This window comes from Malaclemys terrapin, chromosome 4 (genome assembly GCF_027887155.1).
Source record: "Malaclemys terrapin pileata isolate rMalTer1 chromosome 4, rMalTer1.hap1, whole genome shotgun sequence".
In the NCBI taxonomy this organism is placed as follows: Eukaryota; Metazoa; Chordata; order Testudines; family Emydidae; genus Malaclemys; species Malaclemys terrapin.
The window spans coordinates 88539033-88559217 of NC_071508.1; the positions used below are offsets into that span (position 1 = coordinate 88539033).

Sequence of the window (20185 nt, forward strand, 5' to 3'; positions counted from 1 at the left end):
GATTGACTGAAAATTAGGTAATTTATAATAAGCAAACAGATATTGAGAAATTTTGAAGTAAGTGTCAAAAGATGCATATTAGCAGAGATGAAGCTTTCATCAAAAGTATTAGTTTCATAAAATGTAGAAGTTTCAGTTTTGCAACTAAAATACGAAGGTAGGGAATCAGAAGACAAACCCTCTCATGTACCTCTGATTATCAGGCTGTTATTTGCATTTGTTCTCAGTTGAGCTCCTCAGAGAGAAATCACAATATTCAATTATCACAGCTACAGCTATTCACCACTCGGGTATTTGTATATACAACCTCATTTATTAACTTTGTTCCAGATTTAAGAGTTATTGATCTTTGAAAAGGTAACAGTAGACAGTTGCTGGCTCCTTACTTGGCTGTTTTCGTGCACAGAATTTCCTTACATATGTAACAATAAAGCTCTGTAATTTTTCGTGTTATTTGTTTCAGTCAGTATATGGGGTTACAGAAGATTCTCAATCCCAAAGCCCTGTACATATGCCCTCCCAACCCGTACGAAAAACTACAAAAGAGGACTTCCGAAAAAAAGTAAGTAGACCATCTTAGAACAACTCCTCCAAGAACCGAGTACATTATTTTCAAAAAGATGTTTATATTTTTATTGAAATATCAATAAAGCCAGAAAGATGCTTGATGTTTCTTGGTGCAAAATGATGGAAATGTAAGGTGATGTTGGCATGCTTTGAACAAAGTAGAATGTATCAAAAGCTAAATATGAAAAGGGACATGCAGATACATTGAGATGAATGCTACATGCCATATTCTCTTTTCAAATTAACAGAGTGGCTCTCAAGTCCAAAATTCCACTTACCTTACATGCCCACAGACAGCATTTCCCATAAAATGTTACATTTTTTTCTGTGCAGGTTTATTTTAAGTAATTATACCTTTCAAAAATGTTCCAGTCATCCAATCAGGGAGCACATGCAATTCCATGTGACTTTGGTGACCAACAACATGCCATGAGTAGCAAATAGGCAACACAAACAGTTTGTGAACAACCCACGGTCTGAAAATTATTTTCCAGAATATTTGGCAAATACTTTCAAAGAATGAATGCATTCAACAAAAATCAGGATGAGTTTGAAAGCAACCCACAGCCAAAAACTAAACCAAATGTATAAAGAATTGTATATGTGTTGTACCGCCTCTGGCCATAGTTTTGCCTCTCCTTCAGGTCACCAGGGATACTCAAAAAGTGGGCGGTATTGATAAGGGAGGAGGATTATCCAAAGCAGCTGGAGGTTCTGCTCATTCAGTACTGCTTCCATAGGCAGGGCTTCCAGGGAACTTTCAGTAGGAATAAAAGCTGTTTTCTGTAGTAGAACCCCCCAGGGAAAGGCAGGCACCATACCACCAATGTGTAGCAAGAGCTGAATATTAAGGGGTAATGCCGTTATGATCAGAATCTCTCCAGCACACAGCCAACCCAACGAATGCAGGCAGGGAGGGGCAACTTGCATGTCCCTGTTCCAGCACAAGTAAACCTGTCTTACTGTTGTGTTCTCTGACACCCGGAAGAGAACACATGGTTATTCCTTGCAAACTGATGTGTCACTTGAAATGCAAAGCCAAGACTGCATTGTGACACAATCAGAAAGGAGCGCCGGAACCTGTATAGAAGTGGAGGAGGCACTGGTGCCACAACTGTGGCCCTATCCCCTCTGCTCCCCCCTTCCCTCAAGGCCCTGCCCCCTGGCCAGGATGCCTGAGAACAGCCCCCCCGGGGCATGCCACCCTGGGCAGGTGGTGGGTCTGGGGCTCCCAACAGTGGCTCTCTGGAGGGCTCTTACCACGGCCCGGCTCCAACTTCTGGGGGAAATAGGAGGAGCAAGGGGCTGGGCCCTGTGGCAAGGCAGAGCTAAGGCCCATCTCAGCCCCCGCTACCGGGAAGAGGTTGACATCGGTAGCAGGGGCTGCCCTTTGTGACCAGGGAGCTGATCACCTTATGAGCTCCCCTGCTGTGAAGCGCAGCCCCTGCCACCATCTCTCCGCACCTACCCGACTATGCTCATGTTAAAAAGGGGGGGGGGGGGCATTGCCCCTCTGGCCTCTCCAGCACCCCTGGCTCTAGATCTGCTGGGTTGTTAATCTCTTTTAACCGTCATCTCTTTCCCCAGATAACCTTTCTGAATGTGCAGATAGACAGACACTGTTTAAAAATGTCCAAAGTAGCTGAAAGGTGAGTTTCTTGATTTACATTATTATAATACTCTCTTGTTGGTTTAGTATTTCTATTTGTCATCTCAGATGATCAAATTTGACATTTTTCCATAAAGTTATGGTGCAAGGCTCTGTACAAAGGATGAAAGCAGTTCCATTTCAGTTACAAAATTTCCCAGCTCATTTTGTATGAAAAATCATTTGTTTTTTACTGCTCTTTACTCCTGTTAGCCAGAGCGGCTCTGGGAGAATGAGATGGATTCTCTTCTGAATCATGGATCACCTATAAAATTGCCAATGCAATTTCAATTGCAGGGCCAGATTCTGCCCACACTTACAGCTTTTCAAGCTCAATGAAGACACTAGGGTTGCACCTGTTCAAACCCGGGCATTATTTTAAGACAGTGGTTCTCAACCCCAGGGATCCATGTACCCCTGGGTTACTCAGAGGTCTTTCCAGGGGTACATCAGCTCATCTAGATATTTGCCTAGTTTTACAACAGGCTACATTAAAAGCACTAGTGGGGCCAGTACAAACTACAATTTCGTACCAACAATGACTTGTTTATACTACTCTATATACTATACACTGAAATATAAAAAATAAAATTATACTCCAGTCAATTTATTGTATTATTATATGGTTAAAATGAGACAGTAAGCAATTTTTCAGTAATAGTGTGCTGTGACCCTTTTGTATTTTTATGTCTGATTTTGTAAGCAAGTAGTTTAAGTGAGGTGAAACTTGGCGGTACGCAAGACAAATCAGACTCCTTAAAGGGGTACAGGAGTTTGGAAAGGTTGAGAGGCACTGTTTTAAGGCATTAGGGTCATACAGATGCAAATGATGGCACAATTTATCCTGTGGAATCTTTATTGCTGGTGATGAAACATGAGCCAGAAAAGAACCTTCTTGAATTGATCATCCCAGTGTGAATCTGCAGGGCTGGCAGTTAGAAAACAGCAGCTTAGTTACTTGTAAACTCAGAACATTTGCAATGGAATTTTTTATACAAATAGGGATCCCCATAATGCCATGTAGAGTTGTTTTGCAGAACTGTACTTTAATCTAAAGCAATGAAACAATGATGATTATATTTTTGCAGTACCAGGTGAAGGCTGGTCCTTTATAGAAAAATAATTAAATAATTGAGAAATATTGGGAATTTGCCATGTTTTAAAAAATTAAAAAGACATTACCTTGCAAAGTGCTGTGCTTCACAGAATCAGCTCCTGCCTTCAACATATTTATACTGAATTAGGCAAATTAAGAAGGCACATGCTTGAAAGTAAATCCCCTGTTGGGTCATCAAAACTAACCATTTAAATGGAAATGTAACTAATTAAAAAGAAAACGTTCAAATGTTTCATAGGACCTTGCATAAATGTAATGATATTTTGCTGTATTGAAAATGATCACATCCATATTTATGCTTTTTGAATCCATTCTTCCCATTGGCAGTTAGCAGCTGAATTTAGTGCTTTATAGTAAAGGTCATTTTGCATAGATTTTACCCATAAGGACGTTAATATCATGAGGCAGTAAAAATCTCTAGGCAGGTAATTTGTAGACAAACAAATTTATCTTTTTTTATAGTTTTGCAAGAATTGTATTAATTCTGAAGGATAAAATCAGTAGAACTCATTAATTTATTAACAGTGAGCCTACATGTTCCTCAAGTAGAGCTGAACTGTCGTTATTAATAATAGTATTTATTAATGCCAAGATTTTCAAAAGTAAATAGTTGTTTCAATTGGAGCTAGGCAGGAAATAGTTTCCTGTCCCATGAGAATTTTAGAGATTTCAAGATGTTTTTCCATCCCAAATTGGGACAACAAGTCAAAATCTCAAACTTGTTTACAAATGGATAATCTGGAAAAAAATTCAGATCAGGTCAATCAAAATGTTTTGTTTCAATAATTTCAAAATGTTCTGTTTTTATTTCAACAATTAAAAAACAGGAACAAAAACCTTCTTAAACTAAACTAATTTAACTAAAGTTTCAAAGTAAAAAGTTTTTTCAAACCAAAAAGGAAACTTTTGTTTCAGAAATGTTCTTGTCCTATTAATTTGGCATATGCAATCCAGTTAAGCCAAGCCAGAGTGTTCTTATCAACAATGTTCAAGGCACGAAGACCTCCAGGAAGTAAAGGTCATTGTTCTTGTCCTGAAGTGTATAGTCTGAGGTCTATCCTGCTCCCTCTGAAGTCAATAGGTGTTATACTATTTACCATAGGTAACTGTAAGACATAAGGAAAACAGATACAGTAGAACCTCAGAGTAACAAACACCTCAGGAATGGAGACTGTAACTCTGAAATGTGCATAACTCTGAACAAAACATTATGGTGGTTCTTTCAAAAGTTTACAACTGAACATTGACTTAATACAGCTTTGAAACTTTACTATGCAGAAGAAAAATGCTGCTTTCCCTTTTTTTTTTTTTTTTTTGTAGTTTATGTTTAACACAGCACTGTGCTGTATTTGCTTTTATTTTTTTTTTAAATCTCTGCTGCTTCCTGATTGCATACTTCCAGTTCCAAAGGAGTTGTGTTGTTGACCAGTCAGTTTGTAACTCAGGTGTTCAGAACTCTGAGGTTCTACTGTAGCAGACATTGGAAGGCAGGGGGAAGGACAAGAGTTGCAGCAATAAAACCCAGAGGTTCCTTTGGTAAGTTATTATAGGGTTACATGTTCCTTTTACAGTCAAATCTGGAGATTTGTTCTGGGATTTAGAGGCATAGTGAACGGGGCCAGGAAGAGAATCCCAGACATGGGGAGCTGCACTGAATGAGGTGCAAAGACCAGAGCAGGAGAAGATAATAAATGGGGTGATTAGTTACATAGCTGGACAGAGGAGAGGGCAAATGAGAAGGAATGAGCTGATGTGAACAATTATCTGAAACAACGAATGTTGTCTCTCCAGTCAGCATGTAAAATGCTGAACACACAAGGACCAGTTCCGTTGAGTAAGAAGGTGCCATTATTACAGTCACTGTTAGAGTAAGTCCACACTTTAAGAGATTAATTCAGCTGACAGTGTGGCAGTTTAGCATGTTACAGCACAATGGAGACTTCCGTCCTGTGCTCTCCATCAGACAGCCGAATAATGACAGCAGCACCCTATGCAACGCCAACTGGCATTTTTTCAGTTCAGTATAAAGGCATTTCAGGACAGTCATGAGAGAACTCCGAGGTGGAGGTGGGGGGTGGGGGCTAGGGAAACAAGTTGCAGTGTTAGCAAGACATAATACAGTCCAGCCACTCAACCTGCATGTGCCTTGTGATCTAACTCCCACAGGAGGTTGATACCTGAAATACCCACCTCGCAGAGTCCTAGAGCCTGAGCTCCAGCCCAAGCCCAAACCTCTACATCGGAATTAAACAGCCCCTTTGTCCGAGCCAGCTGGCACGGACCAGTCACAGGTGCCTACTTTCAGTGTAGACATCCCCTGAATCTCCTGTACAGCTGTGTTTCTCATCTGCAGCTAAATCATGAAATGAGCTGCTCACTAGTGGTTCAATCCTGCATGATGCTGAGCACCCTCAACACTAATTGAAGCCAGTGGAAATTAAGGCCAATCAGCACCATCCAGGGCCTGCTGAGCAGCAGCAATTTCCTTTGAAGTCAGTACTACTCCTAACACCTAACTCTTACCTAGTTCTTTGCATCAGATCTCAAAGTGCTCTACAAAGGAAGTCAGTATCACTATCCCCATTGACAGACGGGGAAACTGGGACTCCTGAAGGTGAAGTGAGCTGCCCAAGGTCACTCAGCAGGCCAGTGGCAGAGCCGGAAATAGTATCCATGTCTACTGAGTCCAGTGCTCAAGCCACTAGGCTGAACTGCCTCCCAATGGGTGTTACAGATGCTCAGAACCACTAAGAAGTTGGCGCCTGATGTATAAACAGAATCCATATCAGGTGCTGGATAGAGTGAGGCAGGATATGCTTTTACTGTCCTGCAAATTTTTTTGAGATTTTGACAAATTTTCCTATCCCAAATTGGGACTGTGATGGGTTTCACTCACCACTCTGGCGCCTCCTGCCGGCTGTCATGGGAATTAGGTCTGCTCACCAGGGTGCCCTCCTCTAGTGGTGCCCCACCACCATCGTTTTTGTTCCAGGACTCGCACCACTCCCAGGACTCCGGCATCCTCTTCAGTGATACTGCCCTCCGGCTGTGCCACACTCTATATTCCCCCCTTCTGTGGGACCTGTAATCTCTGTCCAGCCACACTCTCGGTGGCAACTGCAGTTCATTGTCCCAGGGCTGCTTCCCATACAGCTCCAGAACCCTCTTCTGCCCTTACCTCAGCCTGCAGGCCCTAACAGCTAGCCAGGAGCTCTCTCTAGCTCCCTTGGCCCCTGCTTGCAGCACTGCTCTGTCCCAGGTGCTGGCACTCCTTCCTGCTGCTAGGAGACTGGTCTTCTCCCCTCAAGCTCCAGGCAGCTACTGAACTCTGCTCTGCCCCACAGCCCTTCTTATATGAGCCTGCCAGCCTACAGACCAGTCTGCCTCACCTCAGTTCCTGAAAAATCATGGAGCAGGTCCTCAAGGAATCCATTTTGAAGCATTTGGAGGAGAGGAAGGTGATCAGAAACCATCAACATGGATTCACCAAGCACTGACCAACCTGGTTGCCTTCTATGATGAGATAACTGGCTCTTTGGATATGAGGAAAGCGGTAGACATGATGTACCTTGACTTTAGCAACACTTTTGATACAGTCTCCCACAGTATTCTTGCCAGCAAGTTAAAGAAGTATGGATTGGATGAATGGACTATAAAGTGGATAGAAAGCCAGCTAGATCAATGGCTCGATGTCTAGTTGGCAGCCGGTATAAAGTGGAGTGACCGAGGAGTCGGTCCTGGGGCTGGTTTTCTTCAACATCTTCATTAATGATCTGGATGATGGGATGGATTGCACCTTCAGCAAGTTTGCGGAAGACACTGAGCTGGGGGGAGAGGTAGATATGCTGGAGGGTAGGGATAGGGTCCAAAGTGACCTAGAAAAATTGGGGGATTGGGCCAAAAGAAATCTGATGAGGTTCAACAAGGACAAGTGCAGAGTCCTATACTTAGGACAGAAGAATCCATGCACTGCAGGCTGGGGACCAACTGGCTAAGCGGCAGTTCTGCAGAAAATTTGCTGGGGGTTACAATGGACGAGAAGCTGGATATGAGTCAACAGTGTGTCCTTGGTGCCAAGAAGGCTAATGCTATATTGGGCTGCATTAGTAGGAGCATTGCCAGCAGATTGAGGGAAGTGATTATTCCCTTCTATTCGATACTAGTGAGGCCACATCTGAAGTATCGCGTCAATTTTTGGGGCCCCCGCTACAGAAAGGATGTGGACAAATTGGAGAGAGTCCAGCGGAGGGCAACAAAAATGATTAGGGGGCTGGGGCACATGACTTAAGAGGAGAGGCTGAGGGAACTGGGCTTATTTAGTCTGCAGAAGAGAAGAGTGAGGGGGGATTTGATTGCAGCCTTCAACTACCTGAAGCAGGGTTCCAAAGAGGATGGAGTTAGGCTGTTCTCCGTGGTGGCAGATGACAGAACAAGGAGAAATGGTCTCAAGTTGCAGTAGGGGAGGTCTAAGTTGGATATTAGGAAAAACTATTTCATTAGGAGGGTGGTGAAGCACTAGAATGGCTTACCTAGGGAGGTGGTGGAATCTCCATCCTTAGAGGTTTTTAAGGCCCAGCTTGACAAAGGCCTGGCTGGGATGATTTAGTTGGGATTGGTCCTGCTTTGAGCGGGGGTTGGGCTAGGTCTCTTGCAAATCTAATTTTCAATGATTCTATGATTGGCTGCTCCTCTCAGCCCCTTTCTAATTGGCTGCCTCCGCCATAGCCTCCCTCAGGCTGCTTTTAACCCCTTTTCAGCTAGTGAGGGGCAGCTGCCCAATCACAAGGACAAAAAGTCAAAATCTCAAAAAAAAAAAAAAATTGGTTCAGATCAACCAAAATCTTTAATTTCAAAATGTTTTGTTTTTATTTTGACCACTTTGTTTTCTTAATTTTTTTTTACTCTAGTTTAAATTTTGAAATGAAAATTCCTTTCAAATTGTGGATCTGAAATTTTTCATTTTCATAATATTGAAATTGGACACTTTGATTTTCAAAAACATTTTGAGTCAAGAAGTTCATCAAAGTTGACCCTTTCCCATGAAAAGTTTTGGTTTTAATTAATTGATATTTTAAGAAAAATTCACTGAATAATTCCCTACCATCTTTACAGTTGTGCATTAATACTGTGGCCGTGGTTTACCTGGGGCTGGCCCAGCATAGACATTATAATGAATGAATGCTTAAGGCCAGATTGGGATGGGCCTTGTTTGTCTATGGAGGAAGGGATTGGAGGTGGTTCAAAGGTATAATCTGTAGGCATCTGAGTCTTAAAGACAGATGTGGTCCCAGCCTGTGTATTTCTTGATCTGAGAAAAAGGCCTCTCACATCAAGATGGAGCATTGCATGCTGGAACTTGTGGTCTCTTTGGAACATGCTTCCATTCCCAAGATGGCAGCTGTAATATCCTTCTCTAAATACTTTAGGGTACCCCTCTGGCTCTAAGAAGGTTGTCAATACATCCTTCAGTTGGATGAAGTCTGTTTGCATGTAGTGGAATGTCTCTAGAGAGGAGCCTGATTCTGTCTCCCTTATAGTAGTTTTATACTGGTACAAATCACTGACTTCACTTTACTTTAGCACCTAATTTACACCTGGCCCAGGATCAGCCCTATGTTGTTCATCTTTCCAGCAAGACTCTTGAAATGCAAATATAGAGTCATAGAGGTTATGAATTCAAATAATGCAAAAACAACCACATATAAGCCATCCAGCTGAACACTCTAAGGGAATACATCCATATGGCAGAAACCTGGGATAGCAATGCCAATTCCTTTCCCATTTTCATGCTAAAAAAACAAATGAAAAGCAGGTTGCAATCCTACCACCCAGGAGAAAAGGGTAGTTTTCAGATTCTTGTGCATACACCCGACAAAATACACCCTAGGGATCTTAAGAAACTAGCTAAAGCAATTTTGGAAACCATAATAATTATCTCTGAGGATGGATGATATCCCAAAGAACTGGGGAAGGGCAGACATAGCACCTATCTTTAAAAACAGGGGGAAGAGGACTTGGGGAGTTATAGACCAGTCAGTCTAACTTTAATACCTGGAAAGATTCTGGAACAAATTATTAAACAATCAGTTTGTAAGCACCTTGAGAATAATAGGGTAAGTACTAGCCAATATGGATTTGTCAACAAATAAATCATGCCAAACCAACCTACTTTCCTTCTTTGACAGGGTTATTTGCCTAGTGGATGGGAGAAGAAGTAGATGTGATTATATCTTGATTTTAGTACTGCTTTTGACATAGTCCCATGTGACATTCTCATACGTAAATTAGTGAAATTTGGTCTAGAAGAAACTACTATAAAATGGATGCAAAACTGGTTGAAAAACCATACTAAGCCCATTATCAATGGCTCACTCTCAAACTGGGAGAATATATCTAGTGGGGACCTTCAGTGGTCTGTCCTGAGTCTGGTACTATTCATTATTTTCATTAGTGACTTGAATAATGAGGTGGAGTGTTTGCTTATAAAATTTGCAGATGACACCAAACTGTGAGGGGTTGCAAGCACTTTGGAGGACAGGATTTGAATTCAGGATAACCTTGACAAATTGGAGAATTGGTCTGAAACCACTAAGATGAAATTCAATGAAGATAAGTGCAAAGTACTATACTTAGGAAGGAAAAATAAAGTGCACAAAAAAAATTGGGATAAGTGGCTAGGCATTGGAACTGGGGAAAGGATCTGGGGGTGGAATGGTACCCAGGGTTATGAGATACCTCACCATGACCTAACCTGAGTATGAGGAAATCTCTATACCTGCTGTGAATCAGCACAAGCACTACCTTCCAGGCCTCCGCTAGCCTCACTTTCTCCATGCAGGTTAGTGGTAGGCACACTAATACCTGAGTCCTCCGACCATCTCCTGTAGCATCCAGCCCCTTATCGACTGAATACTCAAAGAACTGCCAGATTTGCTGTTCCCAAAGGAACTATGGACCACAGCTTATTAGTTATCCCTTAGAACACAGCTCTGCTAAACACATGGCACTTAGATATATTTATAGTGAAAACAAGAATAAGCTTTATCAGAGAACAGAGATTCAAATGATTGATAGTGAGTAAATCATAACACGCTTTCTAGAGACTAAATTTAACTACCAGGTTGTCCTCCTGTCTAACGAAGCTTATCTTATCCAAGGTTCTCTCCAGTGATTTCAACCAAGCCTGGCTGAAAGATCCCTTTTTTATGAAGTGAACTCACTGTCCATTTACTTATTTACTTCCTCAGTGAAGGATACCAAAGTGTCTTCTTTGCCTCACTAAATGTACCAGTCACACCTTTGATGCATATCTCAAGATAGCCCTTCCCCCCGCACTGTTTACCTCTTCCTGATAGTTTCCTTCTGAAGTCCCCATCAGCTCTTCATTAGCATTTGACTTAGAATACCAGGTTGCCCAGTGTGAACCAGACAATATTTTGTTTACATGTAAACATAAACAGATAGAGAACAACCTTTTTCACCTTTCCTGGTGACCAACCCCACAGTTGCATACCTTAAGAACATAATTTTCAGTATATAGTACATAACTCTTACATAGTATCAGTACCTACATTTCATAATGATATTGATGACCAGAGTGACACAGGCTTTTATTACAGACCCCAAATGACACTCTTTGGTCAACTAGAATGTAAATGCCAGACCCAGGGGATTCCTATAACCCTTATGCCCCCATTATGCCCTCTGCCAGTTGGCAGCAAGAGGTCCCTGGGCCACAGAGGGTAATAGTGGATCATAAATTGAATGTGAGTCAATGTCATGCAGTTGCAAAAATGGGAAATATCATTCTGGGGTGTGTTACCAGGAGTGTTGTATGTAAGACATAGGAGGTAATTGTTCTGCTCTCTTCTGCAGTAGTGAAGCTTCCGCTGAAGTACTGTGTTCAGTTTTGGGCACCACACTTCAAGAAAGATGTTCACAAAATTGAGAGAGTCTGGAGGAGAGCAACAAAAGCGATAAAAGGGTTAGAAAACCCTGACCTTTGTGGGAAGATTAAAGAAAGTGCATGTTATGTCCACTGATGGTAGGACAAGAAGTAACTGGCTTAATCTGCAGCAAGGTGGATGTAGGTTAGAAGTTGGGAAAAACTCTCACTGTAAGGATAGCTAAATACTGGAATAGGTTACCAAGGGAAGTTATGGAATCACCATCATTGGAGGGTTTTAAGAACAGATGAGACAAATACCTGTCAGAGATGGTCTAGGCATAGATGATCCTGCCTCAATCCAGAGGGAAACATTAGATGGCCTCTCTAGGTCCCTTCTGGCCCTAGGTTTCCATGATTCTATGTTGATCCAGCCACCACAGCAATTCCTGAGGGAGCAAGCATTGCTCTGTTGCTGTATGTGCCAGAAATACTCAGTGAAAAGAGTTCTCTTTCCTGCCTCCACATTCTTTTTCTCCATTTGACTCACACACCACTGCTGGCTTTAGGATTTGGGTACCTTGAGTGAAGTTACTGTTAACCTCACAAATTCCACCCACTCCTTTCCACAATGGTTGAGCTTCTCTTGTTCGCATTCTGACATTGCATGATTGTGTATTGATACAACACCATCATGTAGCGCCATTCCATTGTAATAACTCCTGAAGTAAATCTGGGTCTCTTCAAATGAACGGCAACTCATTTCCTGTGACCTGCAACAGAACCATGGAGGAGTATCTTGTAACTTTCAAGATGGGTGTCAACCATGCCAAGGGTGTTGTGAATCCCCTGCATTAATAGTATCCCCAGGAATGTGCGTGTAAGAAGCGCCTAACACCATTCTTGCATGCCTCAGTGAAGCATAACCACTACATCATCTACCAGAATTATATTATATCACTTGAAAGCCCAAAAGCCCTAGTTTATATGCCTTTCCCTTAGGTTTGCCTGTTCCTATAACTTCATTTAGACAAGCAATGATCCAGTTGCTGCTGCTAGGCTGAATCAGCAGAAGGCACTTAGCCCATCTTGTTTTATTTAATTTTAACTTATTTTTTGCTTCGACTTGTGGCGCCTGCAATGCATTCTCATTATTTTATTAGGAGCCATTTAACTTTCACAGCAGAGTGCACCTGATTGATTTTTTGACCTCTTCTCGCATTTCCATCTCTGGGATTGCTGCTGCTCTCTGAAATTGGATGCCATTCCCTCCTCCAACCCCTAACCCTCGACAATCGTGAAATGTAATTAATGAAATGAGATGAGACATCATGGGACTGGATGCCCTGAGGGTCTATTGGAACCTGCTACATTTACAAAAGTGTGTGATTTTAATACCTTCTGACAACAGTTAGGACCAAAAAAGAGGAGGGGTGGTGAGTAGGGTAGGTCAGAGCAACTTTCTGGCTTCTGTGACACAAATAAAAAAATAAAAAATTGTCCATGACTATTCAGTGTCTGGGCTAAATGAATTCCCTTTAGCTATGCTCATCTTCATGTTGTGGATTTCCCCTCCTCCCCCATTGCAAATATTTGATTGATCAAGTTCTACTCACAAACATGTTCCCACAAGAGGAATTCCCAAGTTGTTTCTGCAAGTATTTGTGGAAACCACTTTTTAAATCTGCACCCCCAGTTATTTACCCGGCAAGTGCTTTCACACTCATTCAATCAAGGAAGAGAAACTATAATATGTGCCTTATCTAACCGGTCACAAGTAAGCAACATGGCATATATATCAAATATTTGCAATAAAAACAAAATACTCAACAAAATAGTAATCACATCATTTCAGGTAATACTTGGGGGAATTGCAATCTGCTGGTGGATATTCTATGAGAAGAAAAAGGAACATAATTAGCTGAATAACTTATTGTGAATTATTTACTCAGCGCTAGTATAAACACAGCTCAAAAACTTCCCTGCTCAAGAGCACAGCATGATGCGGAGCTCCTTGCAAATTACTTTATGGAGCTTTACCAACATGTACACCATTTTTTTTATTTTTTGAAACTTAGATTATTAAAAGATACAACTATTATTTATTGTATTGCAGTAGCATCTAGAGGTTGCAGCTCCATTGTGCTAGACATTGCACAAACATGGCTAAAAGATGGCTCATGCCGTGAAGAGCTTACAGTCAAGCTCTGATCCTGAAAAAGTCTATTCCCTCCACCCCCATGCGTAACTTTACGCACGTTGCATAATCCCATTTAAATCAATAAAACTACACAACGAGCATAACGTTAATCATGTGCAGAAGTCTTTACAGGATTGAGGCCTAGGTACAAGACGAGACAACAAGGGGATACAACTGACTTGGGAGCACACAGTAACGACATGATCACTGTGAAAAGCCCTGGCCGTAGCACTCCAGCTGCCTAACCGTTATTGGGTTTTTCTATACGCACCACAGCAGACATAAGTTTTAAGGAGGACAATGCGGTGGCTTTATGACGTTTTCTGGAGAGCAACTTCCATGCATAAGAGGTGTCATGGGGCAAAGCATCAAGGTGTTTGTTGGAAAATTTGACCAATATGCAAAATTAAAAAGAAAATTGTTGAAGAATTGTAGTTTGCCAATTCACATGTAAACATGTAGGCCACAGCTGTTCTTTTCTTTTCTTTTTCCCCCTGTCCTAGTTTAATAACTTACTCAGACCAGTACATTGAATATGATCCATTTATAACTCCTGCTGAACCTTCCAATCCCTGGATAAGCGATGACGCTACTTTATGGGACATAGAAATGAGGTAAGAAATTGAAATTCCATGTAAACTATGAATAACCTTAAAGCAATCCTTTCATTTTATTTGTATTGCGCTCCCCATATAGACAGTAGATTGTATACCTGGGTATGTTCAGAAGTGACACCTGCTTGCAAGAAATAAGGGCTCATGCTATTTTTTTAATTTTCATAAGTTATATTAGATGGCCACAGAGAGATTTGGGCCTTTCTTCTTTGTTTTGCTCTTCTATGGCATATAATAAATGCCTGAAAAGGTAAAGGAAATAATGTAGTGGTGATTCTCCACTGCCATGCACCTTGTGTGGTTATTTTATTTACACCCTTGAAAAATGGGTGTGCAAGTTTATTAAACCAAAATGTTCATGTTGTATACCCACTTTGCACAGGTGTGAATGACTACACAAGATATAAGGCAGAATAAAGTTTAAACCCAGTGTCCTTATTTACTCGGATCACAATGACAGTAGCACTTGAGACTAGAATCATCATGCCTGAGCATATGTCTAGCAGTTGCAAGAGCAGCTCTGAGTACTTGGCTCCTGGGTCCCCAGCTCATTCACATACACCCATCGGTCACATTGCTAGACCTCAGTTCAGGCACCATGATGATTAGGCAGCGTCCACTTCTCCCAATCCTTTGCTCTTACTGTGTGAATGTTTAGTTGGCATTCCTACTCAGGACCAAATATGACCTGGGTGTGATATTAAAATAGTCAAATATTTCAAAGGGGAGCTACAAATTTACTTCAATTCTCATGCCTGACTATGAGATAGAAATCTAAGGTAAAATCTACTCTTTGGGACTTGGAGGTAAAAAAACTCAAAATCAAAATACTGGGTCTGCCTCTGGAGGGCCAGTCCATCCCAAATCATCATCTTCAGGCACATGGTTGCCTGTGGAGAGTACCAGACTCAGCAGCCAGACATCAAATCCTGTCCTAAAAGAAATCTAAGGACAGAGCAAATGGATTTTTGTGTTTCCCTCAATTGTGAAAGATACCTCCGCACTTTCACTCCATCACACACAGGAATCTGTGATCCATTTCTTAATCCCTACTTCCCTTATCTTTTATTTTGTGATACCCTGGACTTATTTTTAATCTATTTCACTTTTGGTTTTTACTTCCCCTGCAAGACCCTGATGTTAATCTATTTAACAAGTTTTGTATGGAATAAACAGCCATAACTGCAGCAAAATGTCCCTCTGATATAAACAGAGTGCTGGTACCCTGATATCTGAAGCTATATTATTACTGTATCTCCCCAAGTGGTCAGCATGGTGTCTCCTGAAAGACTTTTGTGCTCCTGAGAACTATAATTTAAACCTGATGTCAGGGCTGCATATGAGTGTAAAGAAATGCCTCGCCGCCTCTACGGTCTCAGGTCAAGTTAATAGAGATGATTCTCCTGGTGATGAAAATGAGAAGATGATATTGCTGGGAGATGGGAGAACAATAGCTTGATAGGTCCATTTTATTCCCTACTCCAAGAGCATTAGCTGCATCTGCATCTAGTTGCAACTTGTTTGAATAATTTCGAAAGCTGAGGCTCCCAGCCACCCCCTTTTCAGGAAAATGAAACTATTCATACCCGATTTCAAACCCACCATGTGTTGGCAAAGGCCTACCCATCTTAATTTATACAGCTACTGTTACCCTGCAGCTAGTCCTTCCTGTAACCCCACACTTTGGGAAATGCAACTATAAAGTAATTCAACTTTGGATACAGTTTGGGCTGTCAAGTGGAGGTCATATCAAATCCCAGTTCACTCCATGCCTAATACAATGTCAAGACTTTAAAATATATCTCCTCAATATATGTTCCATTCTATATGCATCCGAAGAAGTGGGCTGTAGTCCACGAAAGCTTATGCTCTAATAAATTTGTTAGTCTCTAAGGTGCCACAAGTACTCCTGTAAGACTTTAAAAGACTCTGTCCCCGCAATTACATTTATTTTATCTTTATTTAATCTTTACACCAAAAGAAAATTAAAAGCAGGCATACTAATTGAAACTCCTACATTCTGGCCTCCTTTGTCCTTTTAGCAGGGACCCCCCTGTCTATTTTCAGAGTCTCTGATTTTAGGAATTTTTCATGACCAAGCCTCATCTGTAATCTGTGAAACAGAAAAGCATGTCGTTCACTAGGCATTGCACTTGTCTTAAGGAGACCGAGATTCTAGTACTACTAGTCTGAGCAACCATGCTGTATTTTAATGGATGTGTCTTATTTGGTACCTAATGTTATGTCACCCTTAATCAGAGACTCCTCAAACATTTTCATAGTGTGGGCCACATTTTAATGCATTGTCGTTCTCCTGGAAACCTCTCTTCTAATTTGCAATAGCAGACACTACCTCCTCCCATTTGCAAATATACCATATCCCTGATGTAACTATAGAAATTACTGCCATGGAACAGTAATATTAGGGAAGTATTTAGGACAGGATTTTCAAAGGTGACTAATGATTTTGTGTGCTTCCATTTTTGGATGTGCAACTTAAGACACCTTAAAAAAGCCTGATTTTCAGAGGGGTAGGTGCCCTAGTCTTCAGTTCTTCTTTTCATATGGTGCATGATGGTGTCCATTTGTGTGAGTTACAAGAGAAGCCTCACCCTTTGGTTTGTCATCCTTTTTCCCTTTGATGTTGAATAGAGTCAATTGCCATTCAGCCATTCTGGACCATAGGTGGACATGCATTCACTCTTACCTTTCCTCTCCCTCACTTTAATAGCAAAGAGCCCAGCCAACAACGTGTGAAAAGATGGGGCTTTTCTATAGATGAGGTGCTGAAGGATCCAGTGGGGCGAGACCTGTTCCTTCGTTTTCTGGAGTCCGAATTCAGTTCAGAAAACCTCAGGTAAAACCCCTCCACTTGAGCTGTATGCACAGGTTCACACCCATGTACTGGACCAAATCCTGAAATCCTTACTCAGGCAAAACCGCTCATTGAAGTCATAGGAGTAAAGACTGAGTGAGATTTACAGGATTTGGCCCACAGCCTATGCACTGTAAATGTTACAGAAGTTTACGAAAAAATGTAGATAATCATGACCAAAGCCACCTTTGCCACAGGTGTGTCAGTGTGTCAATAATAAACCTGCAGCTTGCAAAGGTTGAACACTGTGATGAATCAGAACATACATCTGTTAGTCTCAAAGGTGCCACAGGACTCTCTGTTGCTTTTTACAGATCCAGACTAACATGGCTACCCCCTGATACTTAACATACATATGGGTTTATATACAATAAGTAGTGCAGCGGTTCTACGGAAGAAGTAATATGTGATGATGCAATTAGAGAATATCATCGTGCATCCAGAAAAGGGGGTCAAATTAAGGTTGCATAGTGGTGTTGCAATGATATTGTGTCCTGATTTGTTGTCATTTCTGATGAAGTTCAGGATCAAATTCACCATGCTTTGTGCCTACAGTGAGCACCTGAAGTTAAACTGAGTTTGGTTTGCCACATCTGGAACTGTGGCATCACCAAATGAATGCCGCAGGGAAGAGAAAACTAGAGCAGTTAGAAAGGGGAAAGTCCATGTTTTCACCCACCTTATACTTATCTGCAATTAGAGGAATAGACAGGCTGAAAAGGGACATCATAGTTTAGTGCGATTTTAGCAAAACAAATTTCTAAACTTTCCTTAATTTAAATAGATTAAGTAATTCATAGAACATGAAATGTGATGTGACAAACTCCCCACAATGCACTATCAGTCAATATTTTTTATAAAGAATAGCAGAAAAAAAACCTATTCTTTAACAAGAGTCAAACTATCCCATTGTCAACAACTTTTAATCTCATTAAAGAGTTCCCCATGGGTATGCATGATGGAAACGCAGTTCATGGGAGGGATGCAGTCCAAAAACTAATTTAAAGAATTGTTTATGTTCTGTGTAATATATCTAATACAGAGCCAAGTCAGGCAATCCTTGACTATGCAAAATCACCATAAATTGCCCTACAGTATCTTCTTTATAGTTAACACCAGTGCATAATGGGAAATTTAAGCCACAAAAAATGAGGTATGTAGAGACTAAAAGTCAGGAAATTAAAGCTGAAATTTCCTGGGCCGGGTGCTACTACAGAAAGTGGGTGATGACCTCATTTACCAGCTGAAGTGAAATACCTTAGCACAGGAGGGTAAGGGTAAGAGTTGCAGTGAGAATATAGCTTCATTTGAAGATTAAAGACAGCTTCCAATTCCTGTATGTTTCTATGGCTTAATTTTGTGTTTCTAAAGCTTCAAGAATTGAATGTTGAATGCCACAGATCCTATGTAGTCCAGTAAAAATAGACAGACATGCACATTCCAAATTACATCATCACAGTGGCTATCAAATGTTACTCTTGTTGGCAATCTCAGTATAGTGGCCAACAGCTGAGTGGGCACAGAGATTGAATCACTCTTTCTCCCTAAAAAGCAGTCCCTCTAGAGGAGAGTTAGAGCACTTTGGCAGGGCAATATTGGGCAGCTTGCACTTCTGCTGCCAGCACAATCTCTGTTCTGAGGATATAAAGAGGATTAAATAGGGTCCAATTCTCATCAGGTGTAAATTAATGTATTGAAATCAATGGAGCGACTCCACTTCACACCAGCTGAGAATCTGACCCAGTGTCTTTCACTGGCACATTTTGTGTAATTATTTTAACTTTAAGAATGAAATATGAATGAACTGGGTGGACAATGCAGACATTAGAGCACTGAGTTAGTGCATGAGAAAAGTGAAATTCACTGGAAAATTGTTTTAAACTATAGGGAAACTGAATCAAATGAAAAATGTAAAAGGTAAATGAACAGCATAAACTGTAAAAAAAAAATACAATTTTCTTTTTTTTTTACTGTTAATAATCTAAGAAGTTATTTGTAACACAAGCAAAGCAATATTTTTAAATGGTCTTTAACCTTCCCGAGCCCCTTTAAGTGGCTATTGAACTTCTACATCTTCATTGAACTTATGTACATTTGTGTTCTTGTTCTGGCAATTAATCTGCCGTTATGAAACATTGGTTAGATCTTTGCCATTTAAATATGGTGCATTCCTCAGATACCTTCAGTGAAATGCAATCCTGTTTGGACTAATGAAGGGCAGTAAGTTTGCCTCTGGCAGGTGTGCATGCACTCAGCCTACTCCAATGAATCCAGAGGGTATCATAATTAGAAATCAAATTGTTACCTTTCTGTGTCACCGCTAGCCACTCCTCATGCCACTATGTATTCTCTTTAACCTTGAGGTAAAGCCTATGTCCTGCCAAAGGGAAGGAGGCCTTTCACGAAAACTATCCAAAAACCCAGCAGAGTTAAACAACAGTTTACAGGATAGGCCCTGACCCTACATGGGGATCCACTAACACAGACTCTTGACTCCAGCGGGACTCCACACAAACATAGGGTTCCATATTAGCAGATCCTCGTGCTGACTGAGGCCTTAGATAATAACTAGCACAAGGAGAGAAAAATGAAGACCTATTCACAAGGGAAAATAGAAACAGATTGGATTGTAGAAGTCTCTTGCATCAACAGTGGTGTGGAATTGTGTGGAAGACCAGTGCTAGACACAATCAAGCAAAAATTTATACTTGTACTTACTAATGAATGTCTGAGAAGTTGTAGGTAATTTCTTTAGGATGAACACTTGCTAGAAAATTCCCATCTGCAGCCATTCTTTAAAGACCCTGCAACCAACAGATATCAACAGATGTGTGAGGTGATCACAATGGGGCCATATTCTTCCATTGGGGCATAAATGCAAACCTCATTAATGTTAATAGGAGTTACATGCACACATCAAGGGGAGAATAAACCCATATATTACTGAGTGGCCAACAAGACAGATACAAATGGGTGAATATTGGAAAACTCAGAAGTTACTAGCAGTGCAACCAAAGAGGTTTCCTGCAATATGCACTTGGCTGGCTGATTTAATTCCTTGAAATATTTTTACATTTCATTATTATTATTATTATTTATTATTATCATAATGCCTAGGAGCCCCTGTCATGCACCAGGACCCCATTCTGCTAGATGCTGTACAAACACAGAATAAAAAGACAATCCCTGCCCCAGACAGCACACAATCTAAGTATAAGACAACAGATGGATACAGAAAAACTGATGGGGGGTAGCAGGAAACAATGACAGTACTGGTCA

At 41.0% G+C, this 20185-nt stretch overlaps 1 protein-coding gene across 6 annotated transcripts in view; it reads left to right on the forward strand.

The window, feature by feature from the left end:
• RGS6 (regulator of G protein signaling 6) overlaps positions 1-20185 on the forward strand; it is a 516863-nt gene that overhangs the window by 429092 nt on the left and 67586 nt on the right. For all 6 annotated transcript variants that reach the window (XM_054028464.1, XM_054028466.1, XM_054028465.1 and 3 more), the window contains 4 exons: positions 464-562; positions 2155-2216; positions 13921-14031; positions 16763-16888. In XM_054028464.1, the coding sequence (XP_053884439.1) occupies positions 464-562; positions 2155-2216; positions 13921-14031; positions 16763-16888 (398 nt within the window). The remainder of the gene's footprint in view (positions 1-463; positions 563-2154; positions 2217-13920; positions 14032-16762; positions 16889-20185) is intronic.